This window comes from Thunnus albacares, chromosome 19 (assembly GCF_914725855.1).
Source record: "Thunnus albacares chromosome 19, fThuAlb1.1, whole genome shotgun sequence".
Classification (NCBI taxonomy): Eukaryota; Metazoa; Chordata; class Actinopteri; order Scombriformes; family Scombridae; genus Thunnus; species Thunnus albacares.
The window spans coordinates 17,041,767-17,057,994 of NC_058124.1; the positions used below are offsets into that span (position 1 = coordinate 17,041,767).

At 38.2% G+C, this 16,228-nt stretch overlaps 2 protein-coding genes across 3 annotated transcripts; both read left to right on the forward strand.

The window, feature by feature from the left end:
- Positions 1–4,865: 4,865 nt before the first annotated feature.
- LOC122970219 (procathepsin L-like) lies at positions 4,866–12,967 on the forward strand. Its single transcript, XM_044336304.1, has 8 exons — positions 4,866–5,293; positions 6,311–6,430; positions 6,542–6,664; positions 9,208–9,360; positions 10,914–11,138; positions 11,487–11,652; positions 12,518–12,623; positions 12,715–12,967. The coding sequence occupies exons 2-8, from the start codon at positions 6,311–6,313 to the stop codon at positions 12,812–12,814; spliced, it is 993 nt and encodes a 330-aa protein (XP_044192239.1). The 5' UTR covers positions 4,866–5,293; the 3' UTR covers positions 12,815–12,967.
- Positions 12,968–13,731: 764 nt separating this feature from the next.
- LOC122970220 (cathepsin S-like) lies at positions 13,732–16,150 on the forward strand. 2 transcript variants are annotated; one of them, XM_044336306.1, is made up of 8 exons: positions 13,732–13,800; positions 14,197–14,324; positions 14,612–14,734; positions 14,856–15,005; positions 15,123–15,347; positions 15,447–15,612; positions 15,792–15,894; positions 15,972–16,150. In XM_044336306.1, exons 2-8 carry the CDS (start codon positions 14,205–14,207, stop codon positions 16,069–16,071), a joined length of 987 nt encoding a protein of 328 aa, XP_044192241.1. In that variant the 5' UTR covers positions 13,732–13,800; positions 14,197–14,204; the 3' UTR covers positions 16,072–16,150. The 2 variants fall into 2 exon arrangements, with proteins under 2 accessions (XP_044192241.1, XP_044192240.1); XM_044336305.1 differs by having other exon boundaries at positions 13,747–13,834.
- The last annotated feature ends 78 nt before the right edge of the window (positions 16,151–16,228 follow it).

The window sequence follows — 16,228 nt, forward strand, 5'->3', positions numbered from 1 at the left end:
GAATCTCTGAGAGTTCATAAATTATTTTCCACTTAGAGTAAATCATCTTATTTTCAAACATGTAGTCACCTAATATTCAAAATTTCAGCAAAAAAACATGCCAGAAGCAGAAAGATATGATCTCTTCATGTATCTAAAATCATGTTTTTCAGGAGGTAATTTTGTCTCAGCACACTTAAATTAATATGCAGTTGGGGAATACTGTATAGTCTGACTGATGGTGATGACAACAGCTCCCCAGAGCAGTGAATGATGGAGGCTAACTCCTCCTGAACTCCTCTGAGAGCACACATGCCAGAGTGAAAATAGTGTACAAAGGTGAAATCGCAGTCATTTTCTTTGGCTCGACAGCTTCAAGATCTCAAATACTGAGGATGGTAATACATAAGGTGCAGAATTACAGTGATCTTAGAGAGAGAGCAAAGAAAAATAAAGTACTGCAACTCACCGTCTCTTCAGTCTGGAGGGTTTGTCATCGTAATCGCTCCGTTTTCACAATTTTGTGGTGCATTTGCAAATAATGTCTCTTTCTCTGAGATTGTCTGTAGATAAACTGTAGATACAAGTAGAGAGAATTTGAAAAGAACAAAGAACATTGTTTGGTTTCACAGATCTTCCTCAAAAATACATCCAAATGAAACCTGCAATCTGAGAGAAACACACAGATGTATTAGGGCAAGAAAGCTTCATTCTGAAACGTTCAGCTCCGGAGGAAGTGTGATGCTGCAGCTCCGTTTCCCTGTTGCCTTGCTGTCCTCATGGCAACAAAAACCTGGCTCTGGGATGTGCGGGTGCTCAGCGCATGCTGGGGGATTATATGCACTCGCTCTTGGACTGCATCCAACAAACTGCACTGGATGACAGTAGGCAGGCACAGGTCAGCCAAATGTAGAGATTTTAGGATCAACACCAGATGGGAATGAATCTAATAATGACACTTAGATATAAAGGAATACCTGCTCAGCCTTCTGGTCTGTTAGAGCCAACTAATTAAGACAAAGACAGCTGTACTATATGTGCACTTGTTTCCTATTCAGTTTGTAAATTCTGGACCTGTATGAAGTGTAGTCAAACCTGTCATGTGTATAAATATTAGTATCATAATATTTTTACTCAGTATTATTAAGCAACAAAACCTCAAGCCCAACCTCTCTTTTAGTATTACATCCTGATGTGTCCTCTCTTAATTCTGTCTTGACTTAAAGGACGGGTTCACAATTTTTCAAGTCTATCTTAAAACATCAATCAGGAGCCCAAATGAACATTGAGACAGGTTTTGCTCACTGTAATTATTCCTCCTGTCCATACTGACCATTGGAAGATCTTCTCCAAACGCACTTTCAATGTAAATGATGGGGGACAAAATTTACAGTCCTCGTTTTGAGAAGAAAATATTCAAAAGTTATCCTGAAGATAATGTGAGGCTTCAGCAGTCTGAGTTAGTCAAATAAAGTGGATATCTACCACAGTTACATTCTTTTTAGTAAATATTTCCCTCTTTGTGTCTCAACAGACAGTGTTTTCCTGTTCTGCTGCAGTGGAAGGATCATAACAAAAATCACTAAAAAGACACTAAGTTTGAAAGGTATTGACTTGAATTAACTAATTTGAACAGCGGAAGCCACATATTAGCATCAAATAAACTTTTAAATACATTTTTGCACAGAAAGAGGACTGTGGATTTTGTCCCCCAGCACTTATATTGAAGGGATTTCTTAACGGCCAGTATGAACAGGAGGAATGATTACGGTAAGAAAAACATCTGACTGTTATTTTAAGACACACTTGAAAATTTGTGAACCCATCCTTTAAGTTACAGACACTAATTAATGAAAATGTCCTGAAACAAGGGTAGCATTAATAATAGGTGCAATTACTAAATCTTACCTCATTGGCAAACATTTTCAGAAAAGAAAAAATAACTACACAGAAGCATTTTGTAGAATAATAATCGTATAACCCTGATGTCTTGATGGTGTAGTGTACTAAGTAATAAACAGGCTAATTTCTCTTTAAATAATCTTTTTTAACGAATATCAACACGGCAAGACAGTAAACGCATTCAACTTCACTTTCTTGGGGTTCACATCAGACTCTGAACTCTGCTGTTACACTAAAAAATGTCCATTCACAGCAGCAGCAGGTAGGAACTAAAATTACCCTGAAGTGAGGTGACAAGAATGGGCAACTTAAATATTACATGTTGTAAATTATAATAATAGTACCCATGGAGTTATTAATGTCTTATGTCACATCTCAATAATAAGAAGTAGGCAGTAACATTTTCTCTCATGCATTTAGATTTTAATGACTCTTGGACAAGAAAAATGGTTTGACTTTCTTTTCTATCCGCTCAGTGGTTGAATGTCACCTCACATCTCTAAAAGACTTGAATAACTGACTGTGAGCCTCAAAAATTTAATGGCTGAAAATTCAAAGATTTTATATTTAAAAAAAAAAAAAAAGCAATCAGATGTCTTGAGCAGCTTCCCTGCTCAGCTGCAGGCTTACGTGGCGTGTTGACACAATAGGTGCGTGATCACCACAGAAGAAGAACTGGTGCTGAGTCAGTCAACAGCTTACCATCTGGTACCTTTGGGAACCTGCGTTCATCAGCGAATCTCTGTCCAAACCCGGATTCAGGGAGAGAAAAGATCAGTGATGAAAGCCAATTACAGCCAAAGTTCAAAATTATATAATATCCTCCCGCCTTCTTTGTTTTTCCATCACATTGTTTCGTCATCACTCCTCCCTGTAGCGGTGACACCTGTGATGTTTCTGGGTAATTCTACAAGCCACGTAGCATCAGCACCACTAGTTATTCAGCATGAAAAAAGTATATAATAATAGCAAATATTGAGCAAGGAAAGGCTTTTTTTGTGATGTACTTATATCTTCTTGGACATGAATATAATATCTGGCATTTGTCATTTACATTTTGTTAAAAGATGATACACTAATGTCACAACACTGTTGTTGTTTCTCTCTGTCTGTCCTGAAAGAGGCGTCTCTTCTCTGTTGCTCTTCCTGACGTTTCTCCTTTTTTTTACCCATTAAAGTGTAAATCTGTGATTTGTGAATTTGGGCTCCATGAATGAATTTAACTTGACTTGAATACACCAATAAACATATATTGATCTTTCTCCCGTCTTCTTAAAGGTACAGTGTGTAGAATTTAATGGCATCTAGCAAAACAGACTTGGCAGAAATGGAATTAAGTATTTTATGAATTAATTAATGAATTAATTAGTGTATAATCACCTGAAAATAAAAATCCTTGTGTTGAATGAGCCCTATATGTCTACATAGGGAGTGGAGTTGGATACCGAACCAAAAATGGCACCTATTCCGTCCAATAAGAATTGCACACTTGGCGCTTACAACAAAAAAGTTTCTAGCTACCAGGTTTACTTCCAGGGGTATGCGGCCCACTGAATATGTGCAGTAGTGTCTCTCCTGCTGGCCTTGCCCCGCAAGTTTCCTCTCAGCCCATAGACTTTACATTGTGGCGACGTCACAGATTTTTAAATCACTTTGCTCGACTCCAGGAAAGTTTTACAAATATAAAACCTTCATGGATTGAAAATTCATAATAGAAAGAGTCGTAATTGACCTTGTTTGCATTTTGTGGTGTCCTGACAACAGTTTTACAGATGTCTCTTTTATAATGGGGGGATTTTTCGCTGCAATACTGCAAGTGACTACTGGGAAAAATTGGCTGGAAAGTTGGAAGGCTGAGTGGCGACGCCCTATCCAGCTCTTATAATACATCCATGAATACTTAATAATCCATACCACACATCCATATTGCACCGCCATGTTTCTACAGTAACCCAGAACAGACAAACCAAACATTGGCTCTAGAGAGGGCCTTTCGCGTTTTTCACGGCCACCGTAGGTTCTCCTACACACTTGAAAGGGGAGGGTGAGGGGTATTCAGTTGGTTGCAATTGCAATCTCACCACTAGATGCCACTACATCCTACACACTGGTCCTTTAAGTGGAAATGTGTATAGCATGCTGTCCATTTATTGAACCAAGATTGACTCTAAATTAGTTGTGTTGTCACAAATCATGCTTGTAGGTACAAACCTTCAACTCAGACTTTCCATGAGGTCAGAGAAACTTTCCTCCTTCAGGAGATGAATGTGAAAACAGACTCTGCACATACATCATTCTGCACAGTGAAGCGCAAACATTCAACTGAAGGAACAAGAAGAAAAACATATTTTTGAGTGGAGGGAGGCTTTAATATTATACATATACAATTGTATACTTATTAATAAGTTGCATATGATGGGGTTGCTGCAATTTCTCTTTTTGTTGTTGTTTATTTGTGTGTTTTACAGTATACTGTGTTAAAATATGCACACACAGTAAATGCAAGGCACTGGGGAAGAGGTTCACACCAAAGAAGAAGGACGTGATGTGTTTTAACTGAAAGGTTCTCACCACAACAACCTCTCACACAAACAGGAAATTTTGAGAAAGTATTCACAAGAACGCATGTATTACAGCAACACATGTTACAAAAGAGAAAGCCAGTCGAGCACCAAGACACATCCCCCTCCGCAGCTCAAACAAACAAACAAACAAACAAACAACTGGGTCATACCCCGAGCAATCCCTACCACAAAAACACAAGCATATAGCACATCATCAACATCCACCAGCTGTCTGATTATAAAAGGATTTGACAATGTGACGCTGCTGTTTCTCAGAAAGGTCAAACTAACTGCTGCTGTCATTACAAATTCAGTCTGACACTGTTAAATCAGCATCATTAGCTGTAAAAATGTGGATTGTGTTTGATCTCCGCTCGTGTGTCTTCTGTTCAGTCTAACCAGGTGCAATGTCAAATACAACTCAAATACAACTGTGTTTCGGTCCTGTCTTATCTGGTTTTGAATAATAAAAGGAAGGAAAACTCAACTAGAACGTAGTGAGATTTAGTCTCTATGAATCAGCATCTGCTCAATTTGTCACCAAACTTTTCCTTCCACAGCATTTTTGTCACGTCATTTACTGAAAAGCCGACTGACTCAGGTTTTTGTTTCTATTTCTCCTGCATCGTCTAACTATCGTCATGTCCACCTCTCATACTGGAAGGGTATTTCGGGCCACTGAAGCTGGTTGTAAATTAGATTCACATGACAAGCCACATAGAAAAAAAAACTGTTTGCATGAGGAAACTCTACTTCCTCTTTTAAGTGTGAAGATCCTCCGGTGCGTTAAGAACAGCTGCACTTTCTTCTCAGGGATAAAATAACTTTGCTGATTATACGGCAACAAGGTAAACGCAAGCTATTTCTTCTTCTCTGTAGTAAATGCATTTAATTTTGTTAGGTTGGTATTCTGTGTGTCGAGGTCCAGTGATTGAGTTTAGGACGATATGGTGTGATTCAACACGCGGGAGAAAGAGAGAAGGAAAGATTTGTTGAGATCAGTGCTCAGAGATAACAGTTAAACAGGTGTGAACTTCTCCTTCTTGAGATGATGAAATCTTACAGTGTTAGACAGATAAAAGATAAAAGCCTTAAAACGATCATGATTGTCAGTGCATAAAAAAACAGTTCTGCACTGACAAACATGATCGTGTTTAATCTTGCAGTGCTGTGTACCATGTTGTGGTTTTAGACTTAGCCGAAGCTGATCAGCTGTTGATACAGGGACTGATGCTATCAACCCGGGGAAGTTTACATTCTAAAATTAAAAAAGAAAAACTTGGTTGATATTTTATAGGCTGACTCAAGCAATTCTTTAGACATGATATCATTCAATTTGAATAGTTTTAGGCCAATAAAATGGATTCAATATCTCCAGAACTGAATTTTATTCCTGACAGGCTTTAAAAACAGCATTTAAAGCATCATGCTGGGAAATATAATTAACAGAAAATATGGTTGAATAGTTGAACAAAAATGCAAACTACTGAAAAACATAGTTAAGACTTTATTTTCAGCATCTGTTCAAACTTTTCTAGGTAAAGGGGAACTCATGACCTCACTTTTTCTAAAATCCTGGCCACAGCCCTGATTGTACAATCTATGAAATGTTTTCAAAAATAATATAAATTTCCCAGAATCCAAGGTGATATCAACAAAACCCACAAATATTAAGTTAGGTTTCACAAAAGAAAAAGAAAAGCAGAAAATCTTCACAATTGAGAAGCTGGAACTAGAAAATGTTTGGTATATACACTTGTAAAATGACTGAAAATCTGCCAAACAACTAATAGGTTAGTCAATTAATTAAGAATATAATAGGGGTCATGTTTCCTCATTTAATGTGACTGTTTTTACTTCTGCAGATGCACATTCTTTGTGCAGTGTTGCTTTTGGCCTCTCTGGTCCACAGCCACTCATCGTTTGCTTTAAATAAAGTGTGGGAAGAGTGGAAAATCAAACATCACAAGGTTTATGCTAATCAGGTAGGACTGTGAAAACTTTCATTTCACTCTGCCATCATATGCACAGACACACACACACACATACAGGCACCCCAGATGCCTCAGATCAAGCAGTCTTTGTTTTCGTTTCAGACTGAGATCATCTTCAGGAGAACAGTGTGGGAGAAGAACATGAAACTAGTGCTGAGACACAACCAGGAGGCCTCAGCAGGAAAGCACAGCTTCACGCTGGGAATGAACCACCTGGCTGACATGGTAGGATTGTTCTCCAACATCAGTCTGAGTCTCCTGCTGAGAAACAGAGACATGTGGAGCACACAGACCTGTTTTACACCTTCATCTGGAGTATCAGTCATTATGAAACCGCACTGAATTTTCTTAAAACATGATGTCGGTTTAGACATGCAGATAATTTGCTTATTATCACTTAATCATTACTAAAATGAATCCAATATAGTAATAAGAGTAATTGAAAAAAAATGATGTAGAAGGCTCATTCAAATGCTTATTTGTTTGTGTCACATTACAATTGATTAATAATAATCCAGCAAGGTTCCTCTGCTATGTTCAAGTGGGTGTGCAGTGACGAATTTACAAGAGCAAACCTCAAACCAGGGCAGCCAAGTAGGTCAGAAAGAAAACAAGGAATAATCAGTTTTTCTTATCCCTAGAAAGAGCGTCTTCTACTGGCTCCACGCTAATCTCTGCATTACTTATATCTCTTAGTGGAAGAAAGAACAACCTTTAATTTGCAATCTTATTGTGTTTTATCCACTATATCTTGAGCTTCAAGTTGAGCCTTCATTTGTTTGGTTTTGTTCTGTCATAAAACAGCCTACACATGACACACTTTTCCAAATATTCACCAAGAAAACTAACAAACAAACAAAAACACATCTAACAGACTAGACTATTAGTATATGATCTGCATCATCTCCGAGCAACAAAGTCTTATTCTTTTCTCTTTGAATCTTCTGCTAATTACTCAACAATACATAAGTCTTTGGATTATTATTTATACCATATATTCAGAGTTTTTTAATAAAATGGATAAAGCTGCAGTATTGCATGCTTTCCCACAACTCACAGTTTGCTAAAGTAGTCTTAAGCTACCAATAAAAGACCCCTTTGTGGTGATACAGGGGGGGGAAAAGAGGGGAAACACCCCTCATCAAAGATAATTCAACAGAAGCAATCCTACAAACTGCAGAGCCAGAACTGGAGCAATCAGATCAAGATGATGCCACTATTTGGGACATAAATGTATCAGAGAGACCTCTGGTGGATACAAACTGCATGACAAACACTTTGGCACTGAACACCAGTCCTCACTTTATCACCAATCTCTCCCAGAACCCGTTCAGACCCCGGTTTGACATCATAACCTAAAGTACATTTACACTCATTGACCTTTTGCTGGTACAAAATGGTTGTCACTCACCAACACTGTTAATCTGCATTTAAACCTGCACCCCGTAGGCCTAATTTAAACCCTAACCGATAGAGCAGCTCTAATCTTCCTTTATATAATCTGATTTATTTAATCCACTATAGGCTGGGCTTGTCTGGACAATCAGGACTATTATATGCTGATAGGCTGATAAAGGTCATAAAGTTGTATCCAAACATTTGTTTTTTCATCTGTTGCTAAAATACTTCCTTTATTCTGTTCATGAAAGTTCAGTTCTAGCATTTAAAGAAGCACAAACTTTCAAAGTGGAAAAAACAATTGAGTGATTGATCAAAAAAACATGATCTTTTAACTAACTAGTATCTGCTGATGTACAATAATTAAGCATTTTATGTACGAAACACAGTAAAAACAAATGTTAAATGGCTACTTCATAACAGATGAAAAAATGGTATAACATGCAGACGCAATGCAATGAAAAGAAGAAGTGATACATGTAAATTACAGACTAAATGTCTGGTGTTTTGGTAGACATTATGTTTCAATATAGTTTCTTTGTTCAGGTCTGACTCATATGTGTGAACGGGGATTTTGTGGGATAAAAAAGCTAGAAAAACTCAGTAGGAAGGGCATTTACAAAGCAAGGCTGGAAGGTACCAGAAAGACGAGGGTTTTTTTTTTTCTTAAGATCCTGAAGACAACAGGAAGCCCGAGCCGTGATTTTCAGATGGGCGTGACATGTCCGTGTTCACACGCTCTCTGCAGGACCCTGGCATCAACGCTTTTGGACTCCCTTCAGAAATCCTGAATGAAGAGTGTGTTACAGTTGCCTAGGAGACTAAATGTGAGGACGGTTTCACAGGGGTGTCATCATCACTAAAACTAAGGCGAGAGTCAAATCAAGACACAAGTGAGATGTTTGACCTCGTGTGGCATCATTATAGATAAAAAAAAGATGATGTTGATTTTGTGCTCTTCCTCCTGAAGGCAGAAGTTCAAACTAGATGAGAATCAGAGGAACTTGTGGTTGCTTTTATGATTGTTTGGTGTCACTAAAGCGAAATAAAAACACGTGCCAATGATTTGAGAATACCTGTATATACAGTAAAAGCCTCCAGGAGACTTTGGACCTATAAATGGCTGCATGTCCGAAACAATAATTTGGAGAGAAACTTTCAGAGGAGGTATTTGAATTCAAGATGGACTCACTGAAACACTGACACGTATTTTATCATGTCGTCACACTGCTGTATATGTTATATACAGATGCATAATGGGTCCAAATTTAAGAAGAGTGCTGTTCTGCAGAGGTCATTACAGATATTTAACAATGTAATACTTTCTTCATGTGTATTTCATATATTTGCCAACTCTCCTCTCTATGAAGACAGCTGAGGAGGTCAATGAGAAGCTGAATGGCCTGAAGTTGGAGGAGCCTGTTGGTTCAAGAAATGACACCTTTAAGGACCTGAGTGGCTTAACGTTACCTAAGAGGGTAGACTGGAGGGAGGAAGGCCTGGTTAGTCCCGTCCAAAACCAAGTAAGCACTGCTATCAGATCAGCTATTTATAAAAGAGGAAATGAGACAATCTAATGAATAAAAAGTGGGAAATTGTGACCCTGGATTTATGACGTTATATCTGCTGAGGCTTTACAAAAGAATGATTTTGTTGAAAAAAGTAAACAGATTAGTCTAACTTTGTTTTAATACACAAAATCAATGTATGAACTACTGAAGGGAGTTATGATAAAAGACATTTAGGCGCAGACAACAACGTAGCTGCATCCTTTAAATCTAGACTACGTTTGGTTTTCATTAACAGATTTAAACTGATAATACAGTTCATAATGTTTTACAAAGAACAAAATTTAAGTCAATTAGAAAGAATAGTCAAAAATGTTTCTCCATTAATTTGCTGATATCAAATCTTCTTGCTCTATGTGGTTTTGTTTTGGATTTGCTGCTGTCTCTCTGTCTGTTGTTCTTCTTTTCAGAGACTTTCTTGTCTGTTTCTGATCCTGAATTTACTTCTTTTTTTATCTGGATTCACTGGGGTCAATGTCTGAGCTCTGAATGTAGTCGCTGTCATCGCTGTGTCTGCTGCACAAGTTTTAACCTTAAACAGACACAAAGCCAGTTAGCAGCAGCAGCTAGCGGCTTGAATGTACCCCATATTCTTACATATTAATATTTTGGCTTTCATTTTTTAAGTAGTCAGAGTAACTTAAGTCACTAATAACATTAATTATTGCTTATAACTGTGCTACCTGTGTAAAAATCCATGAAAAGTTCAGACCAGATAAAAATCTGACTTAAACTCAGTTGGTGTTTGTTTGTCAGTCATTCATGATGATTTCAATAAAATCATCAATTTTGAAGTTTCAGAAACTTAAGATTGAGCAACATGTCATGATCTTTTCAGCTCCTTTGACCACAGCAGTGAGATCACATGGTAAACAGGCAGAACCTGATTGGTCCCCATTTTATATTGTGAGCACTGATTGGTGCTTTGCAGTTGGAACCTTATAGGACCAAATTTGAGCCTGATTTTTGAGATATAACTGTTTATTTTTTCAAAATTTAGGGCCAATAATGCATAAAACAAGATTAAAGCAACTCAAAATGTTAATAACTTGTTTAAGAATACAAACTAAAAATCACTGGGTCAGATTTTTACCCAGTCTGAGTTAATATAGCAACACAGTACTGAGTTAATGTTACCCAGAAAGCCACTCACGACAAGGGGTTGTTTTGACCCAGTTTTAGTGTTATTTTTAATTTTACTGTTGGGTTATTTAACCAAACTGAAGCTTGTTATAATCTGCTCTACTCTTTTGAAACTTACATGTCACAGTTTGTTATTTATTGTTAAAAACTTGTCTTTTGAATGTCACATGCACATTATTTTGTACAAGAATCAATACATCTGTGATAGTTTTTAGCTAAAGCTTATTGTGTGAAACACTGGGTCAAAATAACAGTTTGCTAAAGTTAAAGTTAACCCAAATGTTGTACTGTTGCATGACAAAAATGTTAGATATAACCTTATAATTCTAGGGCCACAAAATAACAATAATGATCTATTTCATAAGGGATTATGTGGGTCATGCTGGGCCTTCAGTTCTATGGGAGCCCTTGAGGGCCAGATGAAGAAGCGGAGAGGTGTCCTCGTGCCCCTGAGCCCACAGAATCTGGTGGACTGCAGCACTTTTGATGGAAACCAAGGCTGCAGAGGAGGTTACATCTCTAAAGCCTTCAGCTACGTCATCCGCAACAAAGGCGTCGACTCAGAGAGCTTTTACCCTTACGAACACCAGGTCATCCTCAGCTCTTTCTTTCTTTCTGTCTGGTAGAGAGTATCATAAAGGTTTGGATACAGTATTTTCAGAATATCTGATAAGAAATTAGAAGACTTGGCTTGTTTATGCAATGTGTCATTTCATAAACACACATGAAGCTCTTTGTATGTAAGATCTATTTTAAGCTGAGGTGATAAAAGAATTTAAATTTGCATATTAGCCTACAGTAATATTTACACTGTACATATACAGTGTGATTGCATGAATAATGTACATTATACATATAATCTGCTGATTATTGTGATTTGATATATATTTCCAGTTTCATGAAATACTGAATTTAGTAAATGACATTTCTACTTGTAGAATGGGAAATGTCGCTATTCTGTCGAGGGAAAAGCCGGCTACTGCTCAGACTTCCACATCCTTCCACGAGGAGATGAGATGGCTCTGCAGGAGAAGGTGGCCACAGTGGGACCCATCTCTGTGGCCGTGAACGCCATGCTGCAATCTTTCCACCTCTACAAAGGAGGTAAGAGGAGGTGTTTTCATTTGGTGTGTTTAAAAATATCATGTTATTTAGGGAAATGCATGACTTCCCTTTGCTTCAGCGTTTCCCGTTTATTTACAACTTCTATAAAGTGAGCGCCACCCTGTAGTTACAACATGTTTTGTTCTGTTGAAATATTGTTATCCTGTACTTTAACTGTTTACGAAACTACATGTTTTCTCAAGTTTCTAAAATCTAAACATGCTTAAGGCTTAACTACTGTGAGGGTGAAGGTTTTATATTCACTGTACAAAGTACACTTGTATTTTGAGTTTTATAGTGAATTGACACATTTCTACACATTTTCTGTCTTTATTAAAATGTTTGCAAAGTTATTCTTCATTGTTTTTTTGTTTTTTTTGCAAATTGGATGGATGTATGTAATATATGAGTTCATTGTATTTTATCTTATAGACTGAAAGCTGTAGTAAACAAAAAATCAGCACAGGTGCAGTGTGTAAGATTTAGTGGCATCTAGCAGAATAGACTTGGCAGAAATTGAAAAAAATATTCATAAGTGTGTTTTAATTAGTGTATAATCCCATGAAAAGGTTCTCCTACACAGTTGGAAGCAGAGGGTTGGGGGAAGGGGTATTCAGTTGTTTGCAATCTGCAACCTCACCGCTAGATGTCACTAAATCATACAAACTGGTCCTTAAACAGGATGAACTCTAAATTAAATGTAGTCCTATGAAGCTACAGTCCCATTCACTCAACATAAATGTTAGACATCAGCAGGCAGCAGTAAAGCCACTGTGAAGCTAAAGGGGGGTCTCTGCCATTTTATAACTTTACATTTCATTTTCTCAGCCACTGTAACACTTAATTAACATTCAGCGTCTTTCAGGTTTATACGACGAACCCAGCTGTAACCCAAGGTTCATAAATCACGCAGTACTGGTTGTTGGCTACGGTACAGACAATGGACAAGACTTCTGGCTGGTGAAAAACAGGTACATTCAGAGTTCACCTGTAAAATGTGTTACGTCATTGAAAAGAAATGTGTGACTTCTAGTGTGTGACTGAGTGTGTTTGTGGATCCAGTTGGGGAACCGAGTGGGGAGAAGAAGGCTTCATTCGAATCGCCAGGAACAAGAATAATCTCTGTGGCATTGCCACCTTTGCTGTCTACCCTACACTGTGAACATGTGACCAGTCACCTGAATCATCTCTCAGCAGAGTTTAAGTTATTTTATTTAATATCTGAGATTAGATGTTTAGTTTTTTTTCATCATTAAGTACATTGTAGATATTGTGCAGAAAGGCTGCAATATGTTCAACAATATAATACAATAAACAATATTTAAATCACTGTATCCGTTTTGATTTCCTTTCTCATTGATGTTTTTTTGAATGAATACTTAGGAACATTTCTAAAGGCTGAAGCTTTAGAACCTTTAGAAATGTTTTTTGCAATTGTGTACATCTTATAGTTTCGACACTGTAGTTTATATATTTGATTAATTTATTTAAATATGAACATTTAAATGCTGGCTTTGCCTTCAGTGTGCTAAAGTGCACTTAATGGATTCATTAAAACTTCTGACAGTAGAAGAAATAAAACAAAGATATGAAATAATTCTTATCTGCTGATATGAGTTCTGTGAGGTTCACTGTTAAAGGTTACATTTGCTTGGATTTGACTTATTTGGACGGCTGAAGTCTCACAGAAGCTTCAGATAAACGTTTGAATCAATTTTTGCACAAAATGAGGACTGTGGATTTTGTCCCCAATCACTTACATATAAGGGATTTTCTAATGGCGAGAAAAACCTCTTTAAATATTCATTTGGGCACCCGACTATTGTTTTAAGACAAGCCTGAAAAATTGAGAGCCTTCCTTTAAGGAGATAACACATGGAGATAAATGAGCAGTGTCATAATTGTTAGTAGTTGTAGTTGACACATGATTTATCACCATCAGCCTGACTTAATTGTTTTCAACTCTCTTAGGTAGATGTTAGGTAGAAGTAGTTGCAGTAGTATGAGTAGTAGAAGCAGCAGACTGGTAGATCAGCTGTAATCAAACTGGCTGCTGTCATTAATGATTTCCAGGTGTGCAGACAGCTCAGGTGATAAATACAGACTCTTTCAGACTCAATTTGGATTTTCCCTTTGTCATCTGCTCAGGTTGGTCAGACTTCAGTGTCTCTCTGGCATCAAACTGAGGACTAATACTTTATGGGGGGGGTTTGTTTGTATTAACTTGACTAATAATGAGACAAACTTTGATAGCGGGCCTCCTGGTAGAGTATCCTTTACTAGACAAGACATGTCTAGTAATGAGTCAATGCTACATTTAACATTCACTTTTACTACAAGAATTAAGTCATGTTTTATTTCCCCACTGTTTCTAACTGTTAATTGCTATCAGCTGGAGGTTTCAAACTCCTTAACCCTCACAAATGTCTGAGGTTTCCAAACCTGTGGTCTGAGTCAGGATATTTCTAAAACTTTTGTCATCACTGAAACTTGTTGAGTCAAGCTTCCCCTTAGTTCTTAGTTTTGTTTTGTTTTTTTTCCCAGATCCAGAAATGTGTCGGAGCTTGCTTTTCGCCCTCTTGTGTGGATTTGCAGTGGCCGTTATCACCCCAGATCTGGATCGACACTGGGAATTGTGGAAGAAGATGCATAATAAAGTGTATACTCATCAGGTGAAACCAAGGACCTTTTTAAAACTTGTCAACCTAGTCACCTAGTTTCTGTAGATGCTAAGTCATTGTGAATTAAATTAGCCTGTAAACAGATTGTCTGAACTGAACTAGACAAGTTGTTTCCTCCTTACTATGAGTTCTGTAAGTGAAAATATCTCGTTTCAAAGAACTTATTCCTCTTATCTAAAACAATCTTGATTATACTGTCTCCTCTCTGTATACCACTGTCTTTTATGATGGATTAATCAGCTGCTATGCATCACATCTGGTTAATAATTTGTTCCCAGATTGAGGAGTTGGGTCGCAGGCGGATATGGGAAGAAAACTTGGAAATGATAAATGTTCATAACCTGGAAGCTTCCCTGGGCTTGCACACCTACGAGTTAGCAATGAACCACCTGGGAGACCTGGTGAGTCAGCTACAGTGGCACTGAAGTGACTGAAAACCATAAACATTTAGTCCCACTCTGACAAACTGACACACTGATGTAAACTGCAGACATAACTTACTGGTAATGTTTCTTCATTTAGACCTCTAAGGAGATCACCGGCACACTGACGGGTACTGTCGTGCCCTCTGACCTGGAGAGGGGTCCCTCTGACATCAGCAGGGTCAGTACTGCTCTACCACAATCACTGGACTGGAGGGACAAAGGCCTGGTGACTGAGGTCAAGATGCAGGTGAAGTCATCCCTCAAACCATCAACGCACATTAACATGGGTTCAACATCTGCACTAGTTGTCTTTGTAGCTTTAGTCCAGTCCAGTCCATTCATGAATAATATCTCTGATTCGTAGGGTTATTGCGGCTCTTGTTGGGCCTTCAGTGCAGCCGGAGCTCTGGAAGGGCAACTTAAGAAGACTACAGGTGTCCTTAAGTCCCTGAGTGCTCAAAATCTTGTGGACTGCTCCTTAAAATACGGCAACAATGGGTGCAGAGGTGGCTTCATGACAAACGGTTTCCAATATGTCATCGATAACAAAGGCATAGAGTCAGATGCAGCCTATCCCTACGTAGGCACGGTGAGCTTCTGAAATGATGGAACAAAATTTGAGCTCGATTGTCAAACATAACAAAGAACTCCTGGAAAACCAGTAAACACCCCTGCACTTTCTTTTCAGTGTGGTAAGTGCAAGTATAACCCACTGTATCGGGCTGCTAACTGCTCAGGATATGCCTTCTTACCAAAGGGGAATGAATTTGCATTGAAGGCTGCCCTAGCTGAAGTTGGCCCCATTTCTGTAGCAATTGACGCTTCAAGGCCCAAATTTGGCTTCTACCGCCACGGTGAGTAGTTATGACGCCATTTACCTTGTCAAATGATTCTGTGAAACTGGTCTGTGGTTTCTTTAAATGTGCTCTGAAGTTGCTGGTGTGAGGAAGTGAGTTTTCTCAGTCTTTATAAATGTCTGGTTTCACGCCAACATGACTCTTGCTTTTGACACATGACTTGTGTGGCCCAACAGGTGTGTACAGGGACCATACGTGCACTCATTATGTGAACCATGGAGTGCTGGCTGTGGGTTACGGCACCGAGAGAGGACATGACTACTGGCTGGTCAAAAACAGGTCAATATAAACAGTCATCCTAATGACTTTACGGTTTATGGGTTTTTTTTAATAACCTAAATATGCTTCAATTGCAGTTGGGGTGTAAATTACGGAGATGAAGGCTACATCAAGATGGCTCGGAACAAACGTAACCAGTGTGGCATCGCCCTCTACGCCTGTTACCCCATCATGTGATCAGCAGGTGACCCAGTTCTGGATGTAAAGATCTACAATAGTTTGATCTTATTTTATAAAATAAACATTTTGACCTTGACTTGTGGATTCCTTTTTTCACATAACTCGAAAGGTGCTGTTCTGAGAGTCTTATCTGTTTTTTTTTTTTTTTTTTTTT

What these genes read in the sequence shown, in the direction of transcription:
- LOC122970219 (XM_044336304.1), top strand. Translation starts at nt 6,311, where the DNA reads ATGCACATTCTTTGTGCAGTGTTGCTTTTGGCCTCTCTGGTCCACAGC. An exon ending in TGAACCACCTGGCTGACATG is followed by an intron (nt 6,665 to 9,207) that starts GTAGGATTGTTC and finishes CTCTCTATGAAG; the next exon opens with ACAGCTGAGGAGGTCAATGA. An exon ending in TTCTGGCTGGTGAAAAACAG is followed by an intron (nt 12,624 to 12,714) that starts GTACATTCAGAG and finishes TTGTGGATCCAG; the next exon opens with TTGGGGAACCGAGTGGGGAG.
- LOC122970220 (XM_044336306.1), top strand. Translation starts at nt 14,205, where the DNA reads ATGTGTCGGAGCTTGCTTTTCGCCCTCTTGTGTGGATTTGCAGTGGCC. An exon ending in ATAAAGTGTATACTCATCAG is followed by an intron (nt 14,325 to 14,611) that starts GTGAAACCAAGG and finishes ATTTGTTCCCAG; the next exon opens with ATTGAGGAGTTGGGTCGCAG. An exon ending in CCTATCCCTACGTAGGCACG is followed by an intron (nt 15,348 to 15,446) that starts GTGAGCTTCTGA and finishes CTTTCTTTTCAG; the next exon opens with TGTGGTAAGTGCAAGTATAA.